The sequence below is a fragment of the Coloeus monedula genome (assembly GCF_965178545.1).
Source record: "Coloeus monedula genome assembly, chromosome: Z".
Classification (NCBI taxonomy): domain Eukaryota; kingdom Metazoa; phylum Chordata; class Aves; order Passeriformes; family Corvidae; genus Coloeus; species Coloeus monedula.
Genome location: NC_138822.1, coordinates 48902457 through 48928276, shown reverse-complemented (window position 1 = coordinate 48928276; position 25820 = coordinate 48902457). Strand labels below are relative to the sequence as shown.

Below are 25820 nucleotides of genomic sequence, written 5' to 3'. Positions count from 1 at the left end.
AATCACTGTGACTCTGTCTTGGTAGTCCTCGACAGATAAAGTTCTGCTAGTCATTAAAATAAAGTCTTAGTTTACGGACAATTGCAGTTCACAGTGGTCAGTAAAAACTGTTAAAACAGACATGTAACAGGTTGCTTCAGTGGCACATGATAATTTCATAACAGTATGGATCCTTACCCTTTTATATCCTAGTCAAAGTGAATAATAACAGCAGACAATCAACATCTATGCAACGCTAACATGTTGACTGTAATGATAGTGTTCAGTCAGTCTCAGATGTGTTGTCATTTAAACTTGAACTAACTGGAGACAACAGCACTACTGTTGCCACTGGGTAATAAGGCTGATGGTTTTCAGTGCACTTGGTAGGATTTTTCCTTCTGCTTCTAATTGCCATAGCACGCCTTCTCAGGCCGTGTGGTGGTTTCAGCATCCCTTTTTCCTTTCTCTCATCTGGAAATGTGAGCTGGGGTCTGTGTCTCAGTGGCATTTCTCCTCTACTTCTTCATCCTGGCACCAGTACTTTACTGAAACCCAATTCAAAGTGAGAACTGGGCAGTTCTAGGGTTGGGCTGTTGATGCATGATTTCTTCACAGACCCTCGTAGCTGACCATTTTTCCCCATTCTGGTATCTCCTCTGACCTGAATACCCATCAATTACCTGTGCTTGGCCAGTGGGCTTTGGTTTCTGCATGTCTGTTCAAGCACTTGACATGTTTTTGCTCCAGCCTTTTTTCTGTACATCCTTTGCTATGTGTCTTTACTGTTACTGAAATCTGGTCTTAGTGCATATGCCTAAGGTTCTTTGGAGAACTGCTGACCCTCAGAATGCCAACAGTTTTCATGCCAACTCAGCCTTAATTGTACTGAAGCTTCTCAGGGGCTTGCCCTGCTTGAGCGAACAAAACACATTTTCTGAATACTACAACAAAGAAATATACAAGTTGCTGTGTATGACAGTAGAGCAGTAAACACATCTTTGTCTCAATTTCTCTGCCATTCTAAACATTTTTTAATCTTGGAGTCCCTTTTAGAGTTAAGGGTGCTTGCCTGCCTTCTGCTCTGGTTCAGTTCATGGAGCTTAAAACAGAATTTCCCAGTCTTCACATCTGCAGCCATTTCACTTAGTGCCTTTCCTTACATTACTAGCAATGTAATTTGTAAACTTCAATCCAATTAAGTGAACATTTAAACAGATGTTTAAATCCTGCCATCCAGCCCTGCCTCATTATCATGTCTTTCACAGATTTGCCATCCTACTTTCCATATGTATTGTTGTCTCTAAGGTAGGCCAACTCAAATGCAAGGAAGAAAAGCAGCCCAGCTAAGAAAAGAATGAATCCTTAACACATGCAGGCATGTGGGCATACCTGCACATATACACTTGTCTGCAGATGCTTCTTTCATTTGACTGTACCCAGAAAGAAGTGAACCATCACTTCAGGTCAGATAACAAGCAGCATTAGCATAAACAGGTATGGTGATTCATATCAGCTATATGTACAAATAATGCAGAAGTAGCCCTTATTCTCAATTCACTGGGAATGAGTGCTGTGAGTGCTGCTGTGAATAACCCTCCACTGGTGCTGTTATCCACTACTGCAGAACTGCCAGAATTCTTTCAGTACTGAAGCTGATCGATAACAGCTCCATGTTTGCCAAGAAAGTATGTATCGTTTTGTGACACAATTTAATGGATTCTGTTTCAGGGTGAAGTGGGTACAAGTGGGTATTAGACACTTGTCCTGGCCTATGCAATTCGTTTCTTCTCCCTCTTCAACGTTCATGACTGTGAAGTGATTTGAGGTCTAGAACTGATCTATGAGAAAGGCACCCCCACAACCCCACAACAGTTTTTTCTGTGCTATTCTTCAGCCAGATGCCACAGCATGCCACTTTATGGCAACGTGGCAAAGGTGATGCAGTCTGAACAGCTCTGCTGTCCCCAAATCTCTACACACACTGCCAGAATTTTGATCTGATGTGCAACATAAGACAAAGGTGGTAATTTATACTCTCCGTTGGTTTTTGGTTCTTACAGTTTTGAGGATAACCTTTTAATTAGAGGAGGGGAAACTAATGGGTTTGGGGAAGTCTTTTTTAATGGATTGCTGTCTGCTCAGACAAGGTACAGTTAGCCCTTCCTGATACCAAGAGTTACAACAAAGTGAACTATGCATTTTTTCACATATCCTTTTCATTGCTGCTCTTCTTGCCGGTATTTATATCCTAATAAAAGAGTAGATACTAGAGCATAAAGCTTCTTATGGTGGTAAAGAATATACTGGTGTCTAAGCTGTATAAGTATAAATAATTTTTTCATGGTTTTAAAAACAAAATATAAACAAAGACATTTGCATTTTCATAAAAGTAAGCGTACTTTATGAGTGGCAAACAATCTAAGAAATCTTGTACAAAAAGTCAGACACAATTAAAATTCTCAGACTTGCATTTAGGTTTGAAAATGGAGGATAAAATTTGACTCCTATTGGAATCAATAGGAAATTTGTGAAGTCAGATTTCATATACAGGGGAGTTTTTAAAAGAAACTTTGCAAACCATTCTTAGGGAAAAAAGATATGAACAAAATAAAAATAAAATACGGAAAAAACCTATCAAAACCCAAAAATAGACACCTTATTAGAATGTAGAAAAGAAAACTACTGCACTATTAAATGCATTTCTTGAATGAGAACCAAAAAGATGCTAGGTTAACAAATGAGTAAATGACTGGCTTTCAATCTGAAGAAGACAGCAAAAAAATTTCTAGCATAATTTGTCAGTGAACTAGGTTGCTATTTGCTTTCTCCTCCAAATCACTGGTTTTTCTGATTGTTTAAAATAGGAACACCTGGAGACACTTGGACATTAATACATTATGCCCAGAAGAAGCACCATTTCCATCAGTATGAATAAATTGTGGGACCGTGTTATGGGCCTCTTATTACATGATTCACAACGCAGTACATTTTGTACACCATGCCACGGTTTGTGGACACAAAAGAAAATGTGACTGGGATGTATTTCTTAGAGAAGCAGAGTCTGTCTCTAGGGCGAAGCTCCATCTAGAGTGTGACTCTTGGTGCAGAGGGTGGAAGCTTGGGACAGAGAGAAAGAGGAAAAACTAGAGAAACACAGGATCATTTAGGGTGGAAAAGACCTGTTAGATACAAAGGTCTGCAGTGGGTGCAGGTAGCCAGACAGACATGGTAGAGCTTTAGACTGTGTATTTTTTTAGGAAATACAGCTCTGTTACACTGCTGCTAATTCTCTAGCTTCAGTGTCCAGCTGAAAGAAAGGAATAATTTACTGTAAAATTTGGGGGTTAGTAAGAGTAGATTTAGTGTTGGTTTTCAGATTTTAGTGCATTTCCCTGTCTGATCCTTCTTCACAAAAGCTCATTGTCATGTTCGGATTTGGGTATTATCTCAGATCCATCTTTTCTCTGAACTTCTGTAGCGTATTGACTTTTAACAGTAGGCCCTTAGGAACCACTAATGGAGCAGAAGGAATTACAAGTTTCATTTTCTTCCAAATATTTCATGTCATATTTCATATGGTGAACATGTCTAAAGACAAAATTGTTTCAGTATTTCCAACTAACAGAAAAAACAGCCTCCTAAACATTGTTTAGGGTCAGCTTCTGGTTCAAAATATAAACATCTGCACAAAAATTTGTAGGCATATTTGAGACCTTAATTTGCACTGATGTAATTTAAGTTGGAAGTTCATCATTAATGATTAATGATCAGTGATCTTGGATAGTAATACTTCCAAAAATATGGTTTTCTAGAGAAATAACTTGCAAAACCACAGATAATTCTCCTATTTCCTGATGCAGCCCACCCTTAGCAATAATGTTGCCACGGAAACAGCAAAACTCTGATACAGTGAAAGAAAAGGGGTGAGGATGAAAGGGAGGTGGGGGCAATTTATAACACTTTTTTTTTGGGGGGGGGGTAATAAATTAACTAGAATTTGTTAGAATAGCTTTGGTTTCAGGTTGGCCTTTTTGCGGGGAGGGGATATTCCTTGGATTTTGATTGGTTGGTTGGTTTTTTGCTATGGGAAAACAGCAGCCTTTACCTACAGGCCTTCACGGTTTTTTGTATAGGACAGTAAGCTCAGGTCAGACTCAAACACCCATTATGGAAAAAAAATCTAAGTGATGTGAGCCCAGTCTATGCTTTTCTTCCTGCAAAATGTTTTGAAGTTGAGGTATATAGTCATGGCAGTGATGGGAAGTTCAGTGCCTTTCAATATTTCTGGCAGCCATGTGATGAGCCCCCCTTGAAATCACAGTAGGATGTAACTGAGTTCTGTGTGCACATAAATCAGAGAAACAGGAATACGGAATATGATATATTAAGTGTGTACAAACAGAACAGATAAAATTGTTTAGAATTTTTTTTTTTTAATTAAGATAGCTATGCATCTTCTTAAGAAGATTAGATCATAATGCCTTTTAGCTTATCTTGATGTTATCTTGCTTTTCTGTTTCTACATTGTCTGAGGTTGTCTCACATAAAGGAAGCTGGATTAGGCTGATTAATAAATACATGGATAAGAGATTTCTGATATACATCTATCTCGTGTTGTGCAAAGAATGCTAATATTTTTCCTTCTTAATTATTGAAAGAAGATATGTTCCCACAGGATATTAGAAATCTTTGTACTATATAAATGCTATCTTCTTATTTGATTAATTGACCATTTGTTAATATTAAAGATTCTGCAAGAACGTTTACTAAAGCAGAGCATTAACACTTGTGTCCATCATATTACAATGTGGGGAATAGCATCCTGTTTGCTGATGAGCTTGTCGTAAAGGAGAATGTCAACTGTGATGGCCTTATGGCTACTTTTTTTGTGTAGTATTAAAACTCTTAGCAACATCTATATTTATGTTTGTCTGACATATTCAGTGTGTCTTATAACTTAACTAACCCAAATTCAGTTTGGAGGGTTTTTTTGGTCCAAAGTCAAGGTCTTTCTCATTTGTCTTAAATTCAGTTTAGTCTGCAAGTAATTTTATTGCTACTGGGCAATAACCCTGAAAATGCAAATAGTTTTTCAGCAGAATTTCAATAGTTTCTAGCACTTACTTGTATAGAGTACATACTTGACCACAGTGTGTTACAGGAACAAAGGTATTTTTGCCAATTCTGATTATATGATTAATATTTCTCTGAATATGATCACTGAAAGTCACCTTTTTTGCATTCGGGAGAGTTTCTTACTATAGGTTCGGGAACACAGTGGTTGTATTCCCTGTGTCTCCTCTTTATGGTGGTCACATCATCCTACCTGGTTTAGCTTGTGTATTGGTAATGTCTCCTACATTCACAGCGGTTTAAAACCATTTAAAACTCAGCAAAATGTTGTTTCTCCCTCTAATCATGCCCCCAGCATAATTTCTTTCCTTGCCCTTTGTGGTTAATAAAAATTACTAGCTTCTGAAATACAGGCTGCAGAGGTTGTTTAGATACAGAAGGAAAAATGTAGCAGCTAAGGATAAGCTCATAAGAGCTGCTTGGAGGAAGAAAAGGAGGAACAGTGATGTGAAACAAAAACTGAATCAGGGTAAGGAGAGTATCCATGAAAAAACAGAGCTGAAAAAAAAACCAGAAAAAAAAATCAAAAAGGAAGGAATGGTCTAAGATGCCAAAATTACCAGTGGTTCATAAGAAATACTGTATTTTGTCAGAGGCAGTGTACACCCCCTGACTGTGTATGTATTTCTAGGATTATATATTATTTTGCACTTACTGACACTGAATTTCCACCTGCCATTTTATTACTGGGTCAACAAAGAAGTAATTGTTCCATGGCCATTTATTAATCGTGTTGTAGTGTTGGGCTCACAGCCTTGCAAAAAGAAATAAGAAGAAAAGAAAAAGGCCCATTTTCAACTTGGATTCACTTTATGCACGGACTTAGAATAGGTTGCAAATAGAAGTAAGGAATAAATAGTGCTCTGATTGTCTTGCTGTCTTGCTATGATAATAGCAGCAATGAGCTTGTTTAAGGCAGGCGTGGTACAGTCAGTGTGCAAGCTCCGGACACAGTGTTGGAAATACAGAAGACATTATAAATGCTCTGGCGATAGCTAGAACGAGCTAGATCCTAATTTAAATTGCAGTTTATGCCCATTACACAGTCTTCTAATTTCATTCATTATTTCTTGGAGTTCGATTTGAACTTGCTGCCTGTAGGGCAAAATTATGTACTATTTCTAGTCCCAGGAACTATAAAAGGCAAGGTTTTAAAATGTTCGGTTCTCCCACCTTAGGGCTGAATTTGTAAAGGAGACAGTTTCCCAATCACACACTGAAATAGGCACCGGATTGCAAGCCCTGGGTAATTCAGTGGCTTCTACTCCTCTGCAGTGTCTAATGTCAGATTTGCAGGAGAGCTCTGCATCCAGTGGATGGCTTGGAAGCGTTTCTGTGTCTAGGGAAAGTTTCAAAAATTAGACCTTTTGCTGGTGCTCTGGGAAGCTTTTATCCTCTAGCTTTCCCTTTGCCTACCATCCCATGGAGTGATGATCATACTGTCTTTAAATATCTACTGTGCTAACAGGGTAAATAAGGGAGAAATAAGCATATGTAATTTTTTCTCAAGCAGGGCTTTGGGTTTGTTTTTGTGGTTATTTTTATGGGTTTTTTTGTTGGTTGGGTGGGGTTTTTGTTTGTTTGTTGTGGGTTTTTTGTTTGTTTGTTTTGTTTTTGTCAGAGGTCTCTGAAGACAAACCTGTAAAATCTGTGAATCTGCGGGCGCACAGAGAGCAATCGAACATCAAACGAAATGTGCGCATTCATGTTCCTATCCTGAATGTAAATGAATTGGCTGAATGAACACAGTCGGGGAGAAACCCACATCTGACTCCACGGTTTTCCTCACCTGCTGCTCCTGTGGATACCACAGGCATTTCTGTGGCAACACCCTGTGTTCCCCAAGGGCTTCGCGACCCCCTCCAGTCTGCTTACACGCCGGCTTCATTTTCTGGTGTTGCAGCAAAAAAAGGTGCCGCCTGTGCTCGAAATGGGATCTTCCACTATTTAGCAAGGCTTTGCTGAATGAGTCATCAAAGCCGGCTGGTATTGGCTGGGCTGGTGAGCACCCAAGGGATTGCCTGGCAGAGGCTGCGAGGCCTCGCTTCATTCACAGAAATGTGGGGATGCTAGCCAGCCCTTTCATTCACACGCGCAGCATCTCATTCACATTTTGCAGTCCTGCTAGCCGCTTCTAATGAAGAGAGCCGTTCGGGAGCAGTAGGGTTTTCTGGGCAGTAGAGACACGTAAAAATAGGCTGTGGTGTGTATATTTGCTGTTGCTGTGCTAGGAGGATGACGAGAGGAATGAATGCTGTGAGGATGCTGTAGCAGGTTTGCAGTGTGGTGATGAAAGGCTGTTCTGCAGATCAGTAGAAAACTGCTTTACATTGACTAGGACATTGCTGTTATTCATCACTGCTGGGATAAGAGGTGCCGACTTAATTCAGTATGTCATGAATATACTAATTAAATACCTGTATTTGAGCCGGCTGTTTCACTGTATTTGCATTTTGTATACTGCAGCCTTTAGCCATGGGAGAAGGAAGGAATTCCATAGGATTTTTTCCTTTAAGTTGTGCTGCAGTTAGTAATTTATTAAAAAAATTACTTTGCACTATACAACTTCTCTGGTCTGAATTTGTTTATAATGCAGTGTATTGTCCTACATCCAAAAAATGTTTTGCAAAGCAGATTGATTTATAGGAAAAAGCCATATGGCTTGTGATGGGCATTGTGTATCACATTGCCGTAAACATTTTGACTTTTAAAGAAATTGCAGGGGAAATGAAATACCTGTTTTCTGCATGGTTTGCTACTTCTCCAGATCAAATGTTTGTGACTGGCATTTATACTTAATAAAGGCGCTTTTTTTTTTATTTTTCACTGCAGGATGTCAGTTTGCTGCTACCTGGACTTTTAATATTCTTTCAGGGTTTTTTTTTTCAGTTTTTCAGAACTAAACCAAACATTCCAGTGAATTGAAGAGCCTCTTCATGTTTTTCTTCGGAGTGAATATCAGTTGTGAAAGAAAAAAACATCTGTTAAGCCTGTTGTTGGACATCAGAAAAATACTTTTCTTCACACATAGGTACTTATGTAATTCCTGCATTAAAATAGAATGTTCTTGTGAAGTAACAGGGGAGAAGGATTTCTTTCTCTATCAAAATTTTGATATAACAGTTTCTGTGAGGAACAGCATTGACAAAAAGGCACTGTTAGGCTGCTTTTGTGGAAAAAAATGTATATGTTCTTTAGTTCTGCTCATCTGTTCTGAAAGCCTTTAAGGTGCCTGTGTTTTGCTGCAGGGGCAGGAGAGGGGGACTATATGTATGTAAATATTATCCAGATATTTGCTATCTAATTGTGATTTCTTTATAGATTCACAAATATGTGAGGTGGAAGAACATTTTAGCAGAAGAATAAAGAGTGGTGTTTCATAGAGGCTATTAATTCAGTTTTAAAGGTAATTGCCTTTGGTACTAAAAGGGTGGTGGGAGGGGATAGGAATTAAAGGTTGGGAGGAAGTATCTGTTTGAGAAGATAGGAAAAGGGAATTTGAAAATTGATTGGTGCTAGTGTGCTGTAAGTGGGTGGATGTGGGTTTTTTTTTCTTCTCTCTCCTTTTTTTTTGGCTACAGGAAGTGATTTGCAGTGTTCACAGCCTTTTGTTGAAAAGGGTCCTTCTCATTTGTGTGAGTCATGCTTTTGCTGAGAGCGAGTTGGCAGCTCTAAGCAGGACTGGGATCTCAGTCACAGAAAACTGTTACTTCACCCAACCTTAACAGGGAACCAAAAGAAATTTCTTAAAAATATACATTTTTTTTTTGCTTTTCCTTATACTCTTTTCTTTTTTACCCTAAACTCTTGTTATCCATCCGTGTCGTTATGAATTGCCTGCTATGTTAGTACAGGCATCTCCTGCATTGGCATCAGACTTGCCAGAACATATGCAGGAAAGCAGATAGAAGGGCATGCTTCAACGTACCAAGTATAACCGCTTCAGAAATGATTCTGTGACATCTGTTGATGATCTTATTCACAATTTGCCCATGAACAGCAAGGTCTCAGCAGTTGCTACAACTTCAACTTCACCTTCGTACCTGGTCTCACCAGAGGTTCTCCGCAAGGACCAAGAAGATGGACCCAGCACCCTGTGTACCCTCATCCATAAAGTGTCCCACTTGAAACTCTCTAGCACGGGGAGCCTTTTGGGTATCAAAAACCTCTCCTCTGCAGTAAAGGAGCTTGCTGTCTCCAAATTGCAGGGAAGCTCGAGTGCTTCTAGTTCAGCAGCAGGGGCTTCAGACAACACATGTAACCTTGTCTCTGCCACTTCGTGTTCTCAGCAGGACGTGAGCAAGATGAGTATGGGGAAAAAAGCACGGTCAGAGGAAATGCACCTGGCAAGTGAAGATTGGAATCAAACTAGCAGTTTTGCCAATAAATCCTCTCGAGGATGGCTGCACTCGAGTGAGAAGATCCTGGGACCTGGTGTGACGTACATTGTGAAGGTTGGTCTGTTTTCTTCCATTCTCTGCTTTTATCAATGAAAAATTCTCTGCTGGTTTTGCTGACAGGATAGTCAGGCTGAAAGGATCTCTATTTGAATTTTTTTTTTTTTTTTTTGGTGCATAATACATGAAATGTAAATGCAGGAAGGCAGGGTTGGGAAGCTGTGTTAATTTGTAACATTAAAGCAAAACTGCAAATAATGTTCTACAGCTGTGTAAAAATCTTTTTCCTAAGCTAAAAGCTGATTTGGTTTGGGTTTTTTAGCCTTCTTCTGAATTTAGGTTTTCAGTGTTACCTAACATACTGTATATATCTTGGATACGTAGGCTTTCAATATGTCTGGTGCAATATACAGGAGGAAAAAAAGACTTCTTGATGTGAGGAGAACTGTTAATCTTGCATGAATTTTTCAGTTTGAAAAACCTCTAAGGGCAAGTGTTTTTTTAAAGTGAAATGATATTTGAAATCTTACAGCCGTAAGGCAGAAAGCACAGTTCTTATTGTGTTTCACAATTAGAAATGATGTTATGGGTAGAGCAGGAAAATGCAGCTTGTTTTACATAATGAGGATTCAGCCACCTTAAATGTTATTGCTCTTTTCAGTTCATTGATACAGCATGTCAAGAGCAGAGGGTCTTAAGTTTACAGGGTAAACTTAATGTTTCCATATGCTTTGAAAATATTTTGAAACCACCTGTTAAAGTAGAGCCTTCAAGATAAGTGTATGTGCAATGTTTCTGCAGTTAGGTGAGAGTCTGGTTACACCATTCAGCATAGTATCCAGAAAGTGTAAAAATAACATTATTGTCCAGAATTCATTCTCCAGTTGCCATGTTTCCTTTGCCAAGAGGCTTTTGGATCTTAAGTGTTAAACTGTTTTGCAGCAGGCTATTAATATTACAGGTCTATTTTTAGTGTTATCTTATTTTTGGTGTAAGAGTCACAGGTGACTTTATTTCAGGATGCTTTAAGACTGAGTGACACCCTTGTTACTTAACTCTCACTGCTTTTTCTCAAGTCTCATTATCAAAAGCAGAGTGCATATTTAACTGTTGGGGGACTAGGAAGCAGTTTTCATTTCTTTGTGTTAGTGGTGATAATAGATTTAACAGGTGGTGGTAGATTGAGTAAGTTGGTCAATTCAGAGCTCTGTTGAAATTGTACTGTACTGTCTTTTTTACTACTCTGAAATTTACTTGAACTACAAAGGAGTCAGTGCCACCTTTCAAGCCACAAACTGCTGCTCTGTTACTCTTCAAGAAGTGTCTTGATAAAAATAACCCACTGATGCTAGACATAGTGGTGTTGAGACTCTGATGTTCTTTTGCACAGAAATACTCTGGTTAACACAAGGTCATTTACCATTTTCACATTAGCTCAGGGGATTCAACCATTTTACTTTTTATTTTTGTTAGGATATTATAAGCCCAAAAATTACTGTGAGAATACACTGCTGCTGTTTGTTTTACCTGAAGTGATCACTATGAATCAGAACAAACACAGTATTCAATTTCTTAATCTTTTCAGTAGTTGGCCTACTATATGCTAGAGGAAGGTGGTATCTTTGAATTGAAAAGAGAATTAAAGTTATATAGAAGTGGATTAGCATTTAAAGTCATTTACCCATATCTAACAGAGATAGTAGAACAAATATTTAATTAGTGCAATTGATGTTGAGTACATGAAAGTGCACTGTATATATCAGAATTTTCCAAATCAATTAAACAACTTACTTTTAGGTGTTTGTTAATAGTTTATTAGTCATTAAAATGTATGGAATCTAGGTTACTGTTTCTGTTAAAAAAATAGGAGGATTAATTTAACTTTGTGGTTTCTGGCATAAGAGTTGCAGAACAGTACTCTAAATGTAAAAACAAAGGTTGAAAATAAATACCCAAATAAGTGGTTAATGAATGAATGAAAATAAACTGGTCTTGATTAATTCCCAGTTTGCTTGCTTATTTTGTATCTCAGTTTTCCTTGGCAACTGCAGCATTCATATGGATAAGAATAGAAGTGCAGTTCCCAAATCCTTAAACATTGTTTGCAACCAGGACTTTTATCCATTCAGACTATCAAATCAATACACAGATAATGTATACTGAGGGGAAACATTCTTTGGGTACCTCATGGCTATACTGACTGTTTGGGGGACTCATACCATGTTTAATTAGTACCATATGCCTTGCAGAAAATTCCATATGCCATTTGTTAAAGGAGACAAAAATTAGATTTGTTGTTAACCAGCAAAGCTTTTATCTTTTTTTTTTTTTTTTGTGCAAATGTGCACTGGGTTACAATTTTCTCATTAATCCACATTTAAGACAGAAAATTAGTCATGGGACAGGGTTAATTGTAACTACTGGGCAGTTTGATAACTCACATTGGAATCTTCTGAAGTAAGAGACACAGAATTCCTACGTGCAATGTATGAAAAATCTGAAACTTCACTGCTGTTCCCACATTTTCACATATTACTCATTTTTAAAATAGGCAGTGTAACTCTATGCTTAAAAAGGTGTAGGATTATGGTAAACTGTAGCTATATTCTGATCTCCATGGTCTGCTGCAATGTAATTGTTTTCAACCGTAGAAGTGCTGGCACTTTCTGCATTTTTTCCTCCCAGTGGATTTCATGTTGCATTTTTATATATTATAACATAAAAATTTTCAGAAAACTACCCCAAAAAACATTTTAGTAACAAATTAGACAATGATCATAATCATATTGGGGACATAAGGTGGTCAGGTGCAGATATCTTACTTAATGCTACTGCTGGACAGTTTAACAAATAATGAATTAATGAAAAAAAAAAGTTTGCTGTGATGGAAGTCCTTAAAGAGCTCAGCGCTTTCCCTATAGTGGGACTGATTACTACAGGGAGAGATTATACATGTTCATGTTGTCAGAAAAACAAATACATAGAATAAAAAAAGTGTAAAAACCCAGAGTAATGTAACAACAGTTAAATGTTTCATTGTAATCTGTTGTTTCTGGTGATGAATATCTACTGATGAGTATAATTGGGTAATGCTATAGACATTTTGGAGTTTGTTTCATTTGAATAAGAGCACAACAGTCGAGAAGCAAATGCATTTCTGTCTTCAGGTAACTCATGGCTGGATTTTTAACAAGTGTCAATGAGTTTAAAGTGAAGTTGAAAACTAAAGAAACAAAAAATACTGTCTAATTTTATATACCTATCATGAAGTGTGTCTGAAAAAGCCTGTAAGATTTAAAGCCAACACAGTAGTATAGAACAGACCTGGGTAAATCTAGTTTTAAAAACCAGATAGAAATATAGTATCTGAGAGAGAGGAAGGAAGAACTGTTTCATCCAAAAGAATCACTGCAAGTTAGGCAAATAATATTTCAATTAAAAGGACAGGAAATTATTAATATTATAGCAAAATATTTCAAGAATACAATCCTAACTGCAATTATTTCTTGAACATTTTTAACACTTTCATTCCTTGGGAGGGAATAACAGCAGTTTATGTCTGATGTGGAAAACAGACATCATTGTGAAGCTGTTCAAACACATCACCAAGTAAAGGCTTCAGTTCTGCAAACATTCCTGCATGACACTGTTTACGAGAGCATTCTCATTGAAATAATTGAGGCTACCTTTGTACTCTGGAAGTTAAGTGTGTGCTTAGGGATGAACTGAATGGCTCTGTCTCTTCAGTGGCTAACCCAAACTGCAAAGCACAGCCTGAAATGGAGCTAACAAAGTGGGAACTGCATCATATGTTGCCTTCCTCTAGAAGACTTCAGGACTCTTTGAAAAAATACTTCTCTCTTTTTTTTTTTCCCTTTCTGTTTTAACCAGAATTGATTTACTCTCACTAAAGAAAAGAACTTCACAGCAAGACTTTTTCATATCTCTTTTTGGCTACATTTATCTTCTTTGTAGAAAAAACTTGTGCAAATTTGTTTGGCTTTCTTTTAATCAGATTTGAATTAAGCTTTTGTCAGTCAAATTAAGGTAGTGCTGTTGGTTAATCACTGGTTGTTTGGCATGGCCTGACTAAAAACATACTCAGTAGGATTTAGTGCATGTAATTCTAATAACAAAAAAACATAGTCCCAAAGCATCCTGTTTGTAATGAGGTTTACATGTTTACAAAATGTGTTGTGTCTTTCAGTCATATGGTAATAATAGGATAGAATACTGAGTTTTTACTTCAGAGTCTGCTACCCTCAACCCGGGTACCCAAACAGTGTTAACAAAAACTAATGAAACTGGCTTATCACTGTGAATTTTAAAGCTGCATGCATGCAGATTAGGGGAGAGAGAAGTAAGTGACAAAGACAGCATTGGTTAAGTAAATAACCCCTCCTATTGTGCCATGTTCCTGAGAGATCAGTTAGTATCCTTTCCATTTTCCTTTACTGTTATTTGGACTATGAAAGAATTATATTGCTGCCTGTTGCTCAGTTGAAAACCTTTCTTTTGATCTTCATGGACCTGCACTGCTGTGGGTCTGTTGTACAGCCCAATAACAGGAAGAGAACATTTCTCAGAGAAACTAGATCAGATTCTACGAGCAGAAATCATACCATAGAGTCTTTAATTATAATATTATTCTAATTACATGAATCAAGTACTATTACTGTACATTTGCACACGTTCTGTACAAAGCAAAGCATGTATTGATTTCAGAGTTGAAGGATTCAGCTGTCAACATGAATGTCTGTTCTCCAGTACATTTGGAGTGTTTGCACGGAGTATTTTTGTTTAAAGCAAAAATTATACTCTTGCTAGTTATTTATCCTGCTAGTTATGTATGTCCTACAATTTTAAAATCCCTAAATGAATTTAGCTGGTCAGTGTAGGAGGTAAAATTGCATTCAGGCAGAATTCCTGTTCTGTTTTTCCTTGGGAATTGGATTGTTGATTTTTTTACTCGCCTTCCAACAGTGTTTACAGTAAGAATATCATGTGCCCAATGTAAATATTTGCCACTACAATCATAAAGAAAACACACAGATGAATCAAGATCTTCACGAAAACCCATGCCCTTCTGTGCTGCTGGAGACAAGGCTCTCCGTCGTCCCAGTGGTGGGGTGCTTCTTTCTCCCCTAGCCGAAGAGAAATCTTGTCTCCACTAACACAATAGCTATACTTGTGCTCCAGCCTGGCTTCATTTATAGCTGAAAGTTCAAATGAATGCACAAAGTATCAATATTAAATTTTCTTGTTTACAATGAGAAAAAGCTCAGATCTGCTTTGGTATAGTGTCAGAGACAACCAGCCTTCCCAGCTGCTAATGCTCTTTCAAGGTGATTTACTGCCCCATGCGATGAAATAAATTTCGTAGAGGGAGGGGTTCAGTATTGCTTCTCTGCAATTCTGCATAGTCATGCAATATTAATTTCATTTGATCCTATATATTTATGACAAAATGTAATGCAGCTCGACCTTTGTCAGCTGCAGTCAGGTCAGATCTGAGGCAGAGCCTGTCCATTTGTGTTGTGATAGGAATAATGATGGGACTCAGTGCAAGCACAATTTCCAGTAATCCCTTGTTTTCTGGAGGGACTAGGTGCAATTCAGTAAGGATAATCTAGAATGTTTGTTTAATAAGCTAGATATTACCCTAGGTTTTTCAAACAAATTTTCATAGGGCCAGGTAAGATTTCAGTCTCAAAAGGCTGAATCAGACAATCCAAGTCACAGCTAAAAGTTTAAAGATTGAAAAAAACAGATTTGAAATTAGACAGAAATGGCAACCAGAACCATAAAAAATAAAAGTAGGCAGGGTGTAGAGTGACACAAAGAAAATAATGTGATGTAGACAGAAAAAGCTATCTAGGTTGTTTTTTTGGTACAGCATCATCACATTGGATTTACTGATACAAGTATTTTTATCTTTTTTTTTACCTGAGAATAAATCCTGAAATTAGAGACATAAGTTGAACACATACCTTAAATAACAAGGACCAGATCAAAAGAGAGAGGTTTATCTTAAGATGTTGTCTTAGCTTATTCAGCACCATTTCCATCCTTTGGATATGTTGTTGTACTAAGATGCCTTTATTTCTGTTTTTAGCTCTTACTAATTTAGGAATTACACAAGAGAGAGCATGTCTTGTGGGGCAGCAACATCCTTCCTGACTGACGTTTGACACTGTTTATCTGTGATAAAGTAATTAAAAGAAGCAGTATTGTCTCTTTTTTTATAGATGAGTTGCTTTCATGAACCACAGGACATTTTAGAATCACCTGTAACTTCCCAAGGAATTGGAATGTTTTAGAAACACTGTTTTTGTCACCGACTGTAGGGCCCATGTTTTGTCACCACATGTTGAATGCAGATGCTACCATGTTACTCACTTTTACTAACTTTTTTTTTTGTAAATTAATTGTGTAGAAAAAGTAAGCATCAAGCACTAAGTAACTAGAAACATTGTCTGAATGCTCTCTTGCAATATATTTATTTCTGGCAAGGAAAGAAAAGATGGAAAAGATGGAAAGGCAGGGCTGCCTGGTATTGGACAAAGGCTGGAAGCTGCAGGTGCCGATTCTGAGATGACCCTGGCCTTGGAAGTTTTGGGAGTGGCAGTAGAAAGGGGTCTCAAGTGAGCCTGCTTGGGGCCATTAAGGGCCTGGTGGTACCCCCAGCCTCCCAGAGCTGCTCTGCTTCTTCATAGCCTTTATGCTACAAGGATACCTTCTAGAGATTTTTCATTATTTAAATCCAGCCTTGGAAATCTCTCCCCTTATCCCTTTGTTCTGCACAGTGGAAGTCATCTTTTGGGGACTCTTAGTAAGAACACAAGAAACTATAGCTTCAGCATAGGAGAGTTAAATATTGATAAAGACTCAGAAAAAAGATCTGGTTTAATTGCTGAACTCTTGTGATGAAGACCAGAGGTATGTGTGGCATTCATATAAAAAAGTACTCCCTCTCCCTCCCTGCATGTTTTGGATTTTCAGTTTTAACAGTGACAGGTCCTTCCTACATCACACCTCCAAATGCACAGTTTAGAAAGCAGAGCAGTATATGCATTTCAGATACTTAACATGGGTTTGTATTTGGCGTAGTGGAAAAGCACCTGTTAGATCGTCCATCTTCTGAGTCTGTGCTTTAGTGATACTCGTCATCAAGAAGTTCTACTTCCTAATGACTCTCTTACTCTCTAATGACTGAGGAAGAACAAGTTCTTTAATAGTTAGATATATTTACAGTGTCCATATTTACAGTTTCAAATGTCTAATATGATTTCCAACTATTGAAGCATATTGTTTTGGCTGCAGAAGCTTTTTTGTGTCTGTGTTAAAGGAATTCTGATGCAGAACATAAGCTGCTGGAACTAATCTGCATGGTGCTTTAAAGGGAAGTATATCTTAGTGGATATTCAAGGTAGCAGCAATAGAGTCTGGAAAGTGTTCACTGAATTAAAGTATGCAGCTGTGAAAATGAAGCAATTCATCTATGCTACTGCAGTGCATAATCTAAGTGGTTCAAACTGCAATAATTGCATTCACTGTTATTATGTATTTTTAAAATTAAACCTAAAAAGTATAGAACTAAAACTTGTGGGTTTTTTCCCTCAAATATAGTGCTTTTTTAAAGGAAATTTTTGGCCCATACAAAAAATTGGGGCTTAATACCAAATGTGTTTACATTTAAAATAATAGAATAAGTCACTGTCCAGTGTGTGAACTTCTGATTCTAACATTTCTGAGGTTTTGCATGCAAGAACAGTTATCTGTAAGATAAGAACATAAGAAATATTGTTCATGCAAAACTACCAATATGGGATTTTTCTGAAATCTTATGAAGGCCTCATTCGTTTAACATGTCTACTACATAAATATTTTTTGGCATGATGTTGGCAATCTTGTTTCACTCACCTGCAAGTAAGAAATAAGAAAAAAAGTATTTTATTTGAAGATGTTTTGTTTTCAACCCCATTTGAGATGGAGATTAGAAAATAGTCAGACACAAAATTTGTTTCTCGGTTATGTCTTTCCCCTCACTAGCAAGAATGAGACCTCAGAGTTGACTTACTAAATTGCTTTTCAAGATAAGATAAAATACCTTCTTCTTTTCCTAGCTGATTCATTTGCCTTTTTTAAGAGATTCTGAATCCTTACTGTTGAGTTGATTGTGAGATGCTGCCAGTATGCTTTCATAGGGTAAGACAATTCATAGAAAGTGTTGGCTATTATTTGCCACTTAAGAATTGTTAATCTGAATATATTGAGACATATAACCTGTTTTTTTGCTGTAGAAACCAGTTATTGTGCAAGAGGAAATAGGAAGGTGTTGGCCAGAGCTGGAGGTATTCTTGGGAGAACTGTGTTCTCTCATCCACTGCTATAGAAGTGAACCACCTGTTTTCAAGAGGAATGCAATTGATTGTCATATCCATCATCATTTCTTCTAGTGTGAAAGCTCTGTTGGTTTACTTGTCTCAGGGAGGATTTTGTGATGATAAATTTACACTGAACGGTTGAGGCTTATCTGTAGTTGAACCCCAAAGAAGATTTTCTGTTCCGTTTCCACTCAATCAATCCTTACTTAGAGTTTTCTGTCTTGATTGGAACATGCATTCTTTAATGAGAAAAAAACCTTTGGGGGAAATATTGATTCACTGTAAAGCTCTGTACATGATTACTGGTATAAAAATTACCAACTGCAAAAGTAATGAAAGCACGGAAGAGAGCCTTTCTGTTTTTCATGGCAGCATATGTTTATGACACATTTTTGGTGCCGGATTCTGACAGTGTCTAAATATAGGGCCTTTTCCTCATTCAGAACAAGGCTGCCAGTGTTTCTTTCATGCAGGATTGCTGCTTCCACAACCAGGTATGCTGTTTTGCGTATAGCAGGAAAGCACAGGGCAGAGGTACAGACTGAGGGTGTTGGCATGTACCGGTAGAGCACAGTCATCAGGTGCCCCCAGAGACCTGCATATGTGTCTGAAGATGCGTCTTGCCCCAAGGGGAGGGAAGGGCAGGAGGCTATGGCATGGCTGGGAGAGTAACACCCATGTTAGCTAATATTTTAATATGGTGTTAGGTGATAGTTAAGCAGAGAATTTAAAGACAAATACATTTATATTCCAAACTATTCAAACTTTTTAGAGAAACTGAAATCTCTAGCATCTGACTTAAAACTCTCTGACTACTGCTTATACAAATTTATTTCTCTCTGAATATCTAGTCTTGGTTCTGCCCACAGCTTTTTCTAATATTATAACTTAGGCTACATTAGAAATGTCACAGAACAAATTTTCCATTCCATTCTTCTACTGGAAGTGGCTAGGTAAACTAGCATAAATCTGAATGGTTTTGTGCATGTAGGACCTTCTTCTAACAACACTGCTATCTGCTCAGCTGATGGTAGCCAGCATTTTCAACGGCTGCCTCTTCTGCCCATCAAAGACTTTGCATTTTCAGCAACACCTGAAGTGAGAGGGTATCCCGCAGACTTCTGTGCTGTCAGAGTTTGGGTGAAATGTTTGCTGTGATAATGGTAGGACAATGGTTGTCCACCTGCCCGGAAAAGGTTTCCCTGACATTTGACAACACCCTCTTAGCAATGGGAAGCTCTTAAAGTAAAAAAGAAAACAAAGAAGCAAAACCCCACAAAACAAAGAAGCAAAGCCCCAAAAACCAAAGAAACGAACAAAGCCCACAAAAACAAAGAAAAAAGGTTTTTGCACGTTAGAATGCAGGTCTTGCTAATCATTGAGTCCAGAAAGATTGATCAAATTCCCAGATTATGTCCTAGTTGGGTAGCTGAACCACATCCTTGGGTTAATTACTAGCATATGATAAGGGGCCTTTACATGTACTTTGCTTCAGTATGAATGCAGTACCTCTATATTTAAAAGGTTTCAAGTGTTGATTCAATCAAATCATATAAATAAAATACATACAACTACACTATGATCTCCCTATGAAGTAAAGAAGGAAATGTATGTTTTGGTAAGCTATCTTCTCTTTTTGTACCCATGTCTTGCTGATTAGCAGAGTTAAGTAATTTTGTGATGCATGTCTCAGTCAAGCTAGTAAGGTATTCAGGGTAATAAATGTTCATGTAAAGCACAATTAAAAAACTAGAAAGCATTGTGGCACTTACTATTTTTCTTTAATTTAATTTATTTTATTAAAGGGAACGCTTTCTGATTGCAGTCCCTTCTTAGGCTTGTCTCTCTTTTTTAAATTATTTTTTAAAATTTGGTTAAAATTTTTTTTAAAGTTTTAAAAAAAATTTTTTTGTGGGTGTTTTTTTCCCTACTTCAGTGGTTTAGAAAGTGGGTTTTGTAAATTCAGTTAAGCTGGGAATTTCATCTGACGTGATATCAAAGGGATTGAAGGATTGAGTTTCATATTAATTTGCTAAAGAGAAAAATTCATTTTATAAAATACTTGTCAATCTCGCAGTCTCTGGCTATGCCTTGGGCTGCTTTTGGCTGAGGCTGTTTTTGTGTTGGGGTTTTTTTTTTTCCCCCTCCCCTTCTCCTTTTCACACATCAATATGGTTATTAAAAATCCTGACTGTATCCACAGTTACATGTGGACAAGCTTACTATCTTGAAATCAAGTTCTGGGCTGTTGCTATTTTTATATTATGGCCTGCTTGTTAGCGTGCATCTGGATTTGAGTCTTAATATGATAGCAAACCTGAAAGTAATTTTTAAGTATTGTGAAACATTGTGGAACTCTCAGTGCACATTTCACAAGCTCCTTTAGCTGTTGATGGTGATACCTGAAATTAGAAGGAACTGTCACTTTGATGCATAAATAAATGCATATTGCAGTAGTAGCAATAGAATCTGAAATAAAAGCTCTTATTTTTAAATAAGGGAGTCCTCAGCCATAGTTAACTAGCACTAGTCAATTCGTACTAACTAACTACTCCTTTACTTCCATGGCATAATGTAATTCTGGATTAGCACTTTGGATAATGAGAATAAAATGTAAAACAATAAAACCCACAAAACCAAACAAGCAAATTCCCCCACCCATCAAAAAAAGAAAAAAGAAAGAAAAGAAAAAAAAAAAAAAAAGGAAAAAGAAAAAAGAAAAGAAAATGAAGGCATATGACTTGAGATACACATGAGAAGCAGAGAACCAGATGTGGCAAGTAAAAGATGCTCACTTTTTCTCTTTTGCACATGACAAGTAAAAGCACAGCCTAAGCCCATGGGTGAGAAAACTGCAGTGAATTGCCCAGCTTATGACAAGGTATATATCTATTTTCAAAACTTATATCTCCATACAACACACAGAACTCCAGAAATCACAATCTAATTTTTGAGTCCCCAGGCTATTATCTGCAGCTGTGTAATCTTAGAGCATACTTGGGATACATCAATATTTGAAGGCACAGGCTAATTTTTGTCTAACAATGCAAGTGTACGTCTGTTTGGTGATTCAACCATGTTATTTCCTACATGACTTGTACAGGGCAGGTACAAGCTGCAGAGTAGTGAACCACTCAGATCTGATGATGGTTGTCTGGTTACACAGATTAAAACCAGTAAATCTTAATTTACTAAGAGTAACCATGCAGTTTTGATGAGTTAATGCTACTTTGGTAGTTCGGATTCAGAGACTCGGAGTTCTTATTTTGCTTGAGAGTAGCTGACGGGTAGATCTTCATGCTGTGTACAAGGCAGACACTCATCTGCTAGACGTGTATGTAGGCTGGACTGCTTCAGTGTTGTATGGAGCTACATCCTGATGCAATAATAGAATAAGTCTTGCTATGTTTTTATAGATGTATTTCTTGCAGTTGTTACTGCTAGCTTCTTGGTCCAACAGTGGAGAATTTCTTCCAGTAACTTGGTATTTTGAAGAGCTTTTTAGGAAGCACCGAACAAGGTTGTTCATATTTCTGGAGCAAAAGGCTTCTCTGACAATGACTATTCTCTTTTTTTCTTTTTTCCTCTTGGCTCCAAGTACACAAATGCACCCAGCCAGCATTCATGTCTGTTTCTGACAAGTGTTGGGAGAACTCAATATCCTCTCTTAGACAGGCTTCAGTAAAAAGTTTTAGTTGCTGAACAAGAATTTTCTAAGTCATTAGGAAGACAGGTACTTTAGGGAGTACAGAAGAAGTCTTCACATATGGGACAAACCAGAAATCTGGGACATATAGCCTTCTCTTACACTAATCTGTCAAAATTGTAACTAGTAAGAATGTTGGAACCACATGGAATGAGAGCTACATAGTCCCACCTGTATGTGGCACTCTGCTTCCTGCAAGGTACTGTTTAGCATGAAAAGTACAAGTTATGAATCTAAAACCTCTGAATGGGAAGGTATTCATTCATGTGAAAGACTTTTTCTTTGGGACATAGTACCTTTCAATGTACACAAGCTGGAAACTCATTCAAATATTAGAAAGTCAACAGAAGGCAGAATGTTTTCTGAGAAATCTTGGAACTAGTAGTCCCAAATCCTCCTACTTCAAGGTGGGCTGCATCTCGATATATTTGGTTCCTGAGCAGTGAGAGGGAGGATGATAGCGGGAGCTCATAAATTTCACAGTGCACAGTAGCTGATTGGTTAGAATATACATTAAGTGCTGGGTGAAGAGGAGCTTTTTTTAGAAGTAGACTGTTTTATAACTATATTTTAAATGTTTCATGGAATGCCTAAAGCAAAAGATAGCATTTCTTTTTAATCAGGGTATTTATTTGTTGAAATAAATGAATAATTTATTTCCTTGCTATCTTGGTTGTATGTCTTCTTTCTGTGGATCCTTGTCAGGATGTACTTCAAATGGATATTTTTAGACAGCAGTGTTGGTCTTGGGGAATAATTGAAGCATAGCAGTAGGTGAGTTATATGTCCCTGTAGTTGGCCTTTGGACCTTTTGAATGTCAATTTTTATAGTAATTTCGTTACTTGAAAACATGCCGTGGTGATTAAGTGTTCACATCTTTTATCCCAGAAAATCAGTTGCCATCTTTGCATTGATCAGTCAGGAAACTGCAATCCTTACTATGTTGTGTTCAGCTGTCTCTGTGATATACATAAAAACAAGTACAGGGTAATTTTTCCATCTGACCTTCCTTCAGTCTGATCTTGTCTCTACTTTTGTTAATGCAGATGAGGTAGTATGACTCAAAGGAGTCTGAATGCACGTCTTCTAAGTATGTTTATGGGTTTTTGTCTACTTATTTGTCCGTTTATTTTGACAGTGACTTGTGTGCACATGTTTTTGTGTATTTATTTGCACGCCTGCATGTACTTGTCAAAATACCTTCCAGAGTTTGCTTCCAAAATGCTGGACCTGGTTCTCAAACTTGTACAATTACTTTGCTTTAAAAGACTTGTGGCAAATATAGGTAAGTGAAGGAACAAGTGCAATCCAAGAGTGTTTTAGTATTGAGAGGTCTAAACTAACAGGTTGATGAAATAATGAAATTTCTTTAACAAAAAAACCCCACAGGGATACCTTTAAATAGTCATGCCATTTACAGCATATTTAATTATAAAAGCATTTTGTATGAAATAAATAATTGGCAAAATTAATTTATGAAAGCATCATAGACTAAAACAAAATGACAAGGAAAGAAAACAGGGAAACATTGATCATTGCTGTTTATTGGCATAAGTTAAATGATTTCAGCTGATTATCTCAAGTGATGCTAAAGAATTTAATCTCCAAGAAAATCAAATCACCCTCTGAGATAATTAAAAATACAGTAAATGGCGTAACTCCCTTCATCAGAACATGAATATGTTTTAAGTACTGAGGCAGAAGTAGATGTAAAAAAAGGAATTTATTTGTAATAAGATACAAGGAGTGTCTAATTTTGCACTCATAGATGACAGTTTGAGAGTATGATTTTTAACTTGAAAGCTCCATGTGCCAGGGTCTCTTTAGACAAGATACCTTCCACTACCATTTTATAAACTCTCAGAAAACATAGATTTGCAGGAGATTTCTAAAATATTCTAGGAAATGAGTCTTGAGATAACCCTTCTCAGAAACTGTGTGCTATAATAATGCAAGTTCGAGCAATTTAACGAATAAGAGTCAGTTGATATTCTAGCTAATTTTATTCAGTGTTGTAATGACTTCATAGCCTTTGATAGAAATAAATGAAATAATAATGGATATGTGAAAACAAACTAGGTATTTCCTCAGCCTGTAAACAGTTTATGACATACATGCTTCTATGGAAAATATTTTCTGAAATTGTAGTTATTATAGTTACTGATGCAGTAATTCTCTAATTAAAAGATTACTTTTTCAGCAAAAATAAAATTCTCAAACAGCCAAAAATTGTGGCCTCACTTGATTTTTGCACCATTTTCATACCCAAATAGATTGCATTATGCTGTAAATATAGAAAAACTGATACAAAACTGATATAAGAGCTGATATAAAAACACAATGGTAGAATAGCGTCATGATCATCATTATTAGGCTCATGATGTAAAGACTCATCCCCAATTCCCTTGGCTGTCAAATGTCAAGTGTATGGTTGAATACTTAACCTACACGCAAAGACACTGCCATGGGATATGCCAGTCATGAGGCAGTGTGTACAAAGCCACTATCCAAATATCTGATAAGAGCTTTAGCTCCTGTAGACTTTAGCGTATGCAAGTTATGCCCACTTTTGGAAGCAAATCTAGAAGATTCACTTGAGCTTTTCTCACTCCCAGTGATAGATACTGTTGAATTTTAACATCTTTCATGATGGTACTCCCTTTTTCCCACAGAGATGCTGGGCAGAAATCTGGGTCAAAAAGTCTGGTCTTGTCTTAATATTAGCTAACCTTCATGTCATTCCTTTCTTGAATGACCCTGTTAAAGCCATTTCCCAGCATGGGTTATTAGTATATTGGATTAGCATTTTCCATCTTTTTACTACTATAATAAATGAAAATACTAAATCACATCTATCCCTGAGCTGTTTATTAAGGAATTTGGTTGCTGGTGTTCTTTTCAGCTTTCCCTGTTATAATTTGCCTTTTTTGTTCTAATGAGACTTAGTTCTCTCCCTGTTAAATAAGTTTGTCCTAGATGAATTTCCGTTACCACACTTCCTTTCTCATTAAGATTATTTTTTACTTTGATTATATCTAAAATGGATCAATTAAGACAGAAGAAAACTAAAAAAGCACGTCAACACATTATAAATTGGGTGTATTAAAGTGACTAGGTTAAAAATAAAATTATATGTTGAATGAAATGTGACAAATAAAATAAAATGTTTATGGAACAAATCTGTGACATACAATAGCAAATTTAGACATAGGATAAATCAAATGTAAAAATAATAATTGCACATTGCCTTTTAATGGTTAGTTGCATTTTCTCCCAGAACTCAAGCATAATTATAATACATTTTCCAACTGTTTCTTTTTCCTTACAGTACTTGGGGTGTATAGAAGTCTTACGGTCAATGAGATCTCTTGACTTCAGTACTAGAATGCAGGTTGCAAGGTAAGACTTTGTACGACTATGTTTTTTAAAGTAACTTCTGAATTGTGTCCCCGGAGTGGAAAGGCCAGAAAGATGGCAAAACACACAGTAAAGAATTTTTGGATACAGTAAGTCCACTTTTCAATTTTGCTTTTACAGGTAAATCCCTTACATGGTATTAATACAGTGTCAACAGGACTTAAAAGATATTTTCTCTTTGGATTTTTGATATGCCAGGAACTACTTTAGAAAATTTTTGCCGTTTGTTATGCCAAGTAAGGCACTTATCTGGGTACCAATTTCAGGACATTTAAGCCAGGGAGAATTAGAATATGCTTAAAATCTATGATCTCAAAATTAATCTAGGGAGCTGGTTTGGAGTTTATTTTTATGGGTTTTTATAGTAATTTCTTATGAAAAGTTGTCAGATAACAAACTATCTGCACAAAGGATATAAATGAAAATGTGTCACTATGATGATACCAGAGACAAAGCCAGAGAATGTTTCTTTTTCAAACTGTATGTAAGAAACAATAAGCTTGTATTAGATTCCTATGGCAATTCTTTTAAATTCGTCATGGTATTTTTGTAAGAGCAGTACATAAGTACAACACTAAAGAAGTAGAAGTGTCCATGAATCATTTTTTTCTATGAAGAATATTTTCTGAGAACTATAGGAATGGTGTTTTGCAGGCATTTTCACTTGAAAAGCTGAGTCATTGATTTCAGAGGAATGTAGCACTGATGTCTTCTAGCAACTGGAGACCACTTCTTCAAATTCTGGATTTGAAATGATAAAGAAATACTTTTCAGATAAACACATATAAAGTGATATG

The 25820-nt window shown here is 36.9% G+C and overlaps 1 protein-coding gene across 1 annotated transcript in view; it reads left to right on the top strand.

Annotated features, from left to right (window-relative positions):
• Nucleotides 1-9029: 9029 nt before the first annotated feature.
• Nucleotides 9030-25820, top strand: part of SHC3 (SHC adaptor protein 3) — a gene marked incomplete at both ends in the record, with an annotated part of 51582 nt that continues 34791 nt past the window's right edge. The window contains 2 exons of the mRNA XM_082302194.1: nucleotides 9030-9569; nucleotides 24935-25005. Of these exons, the coding sequence (XP_082158320.1) occupies nucleotides 9030-9569; nucleotides 24935-25005 (611 nt within the window). The remainder of the gene's footprint in view (nucleotides 9570-24934; nucleotides 25006-25820) is intronic.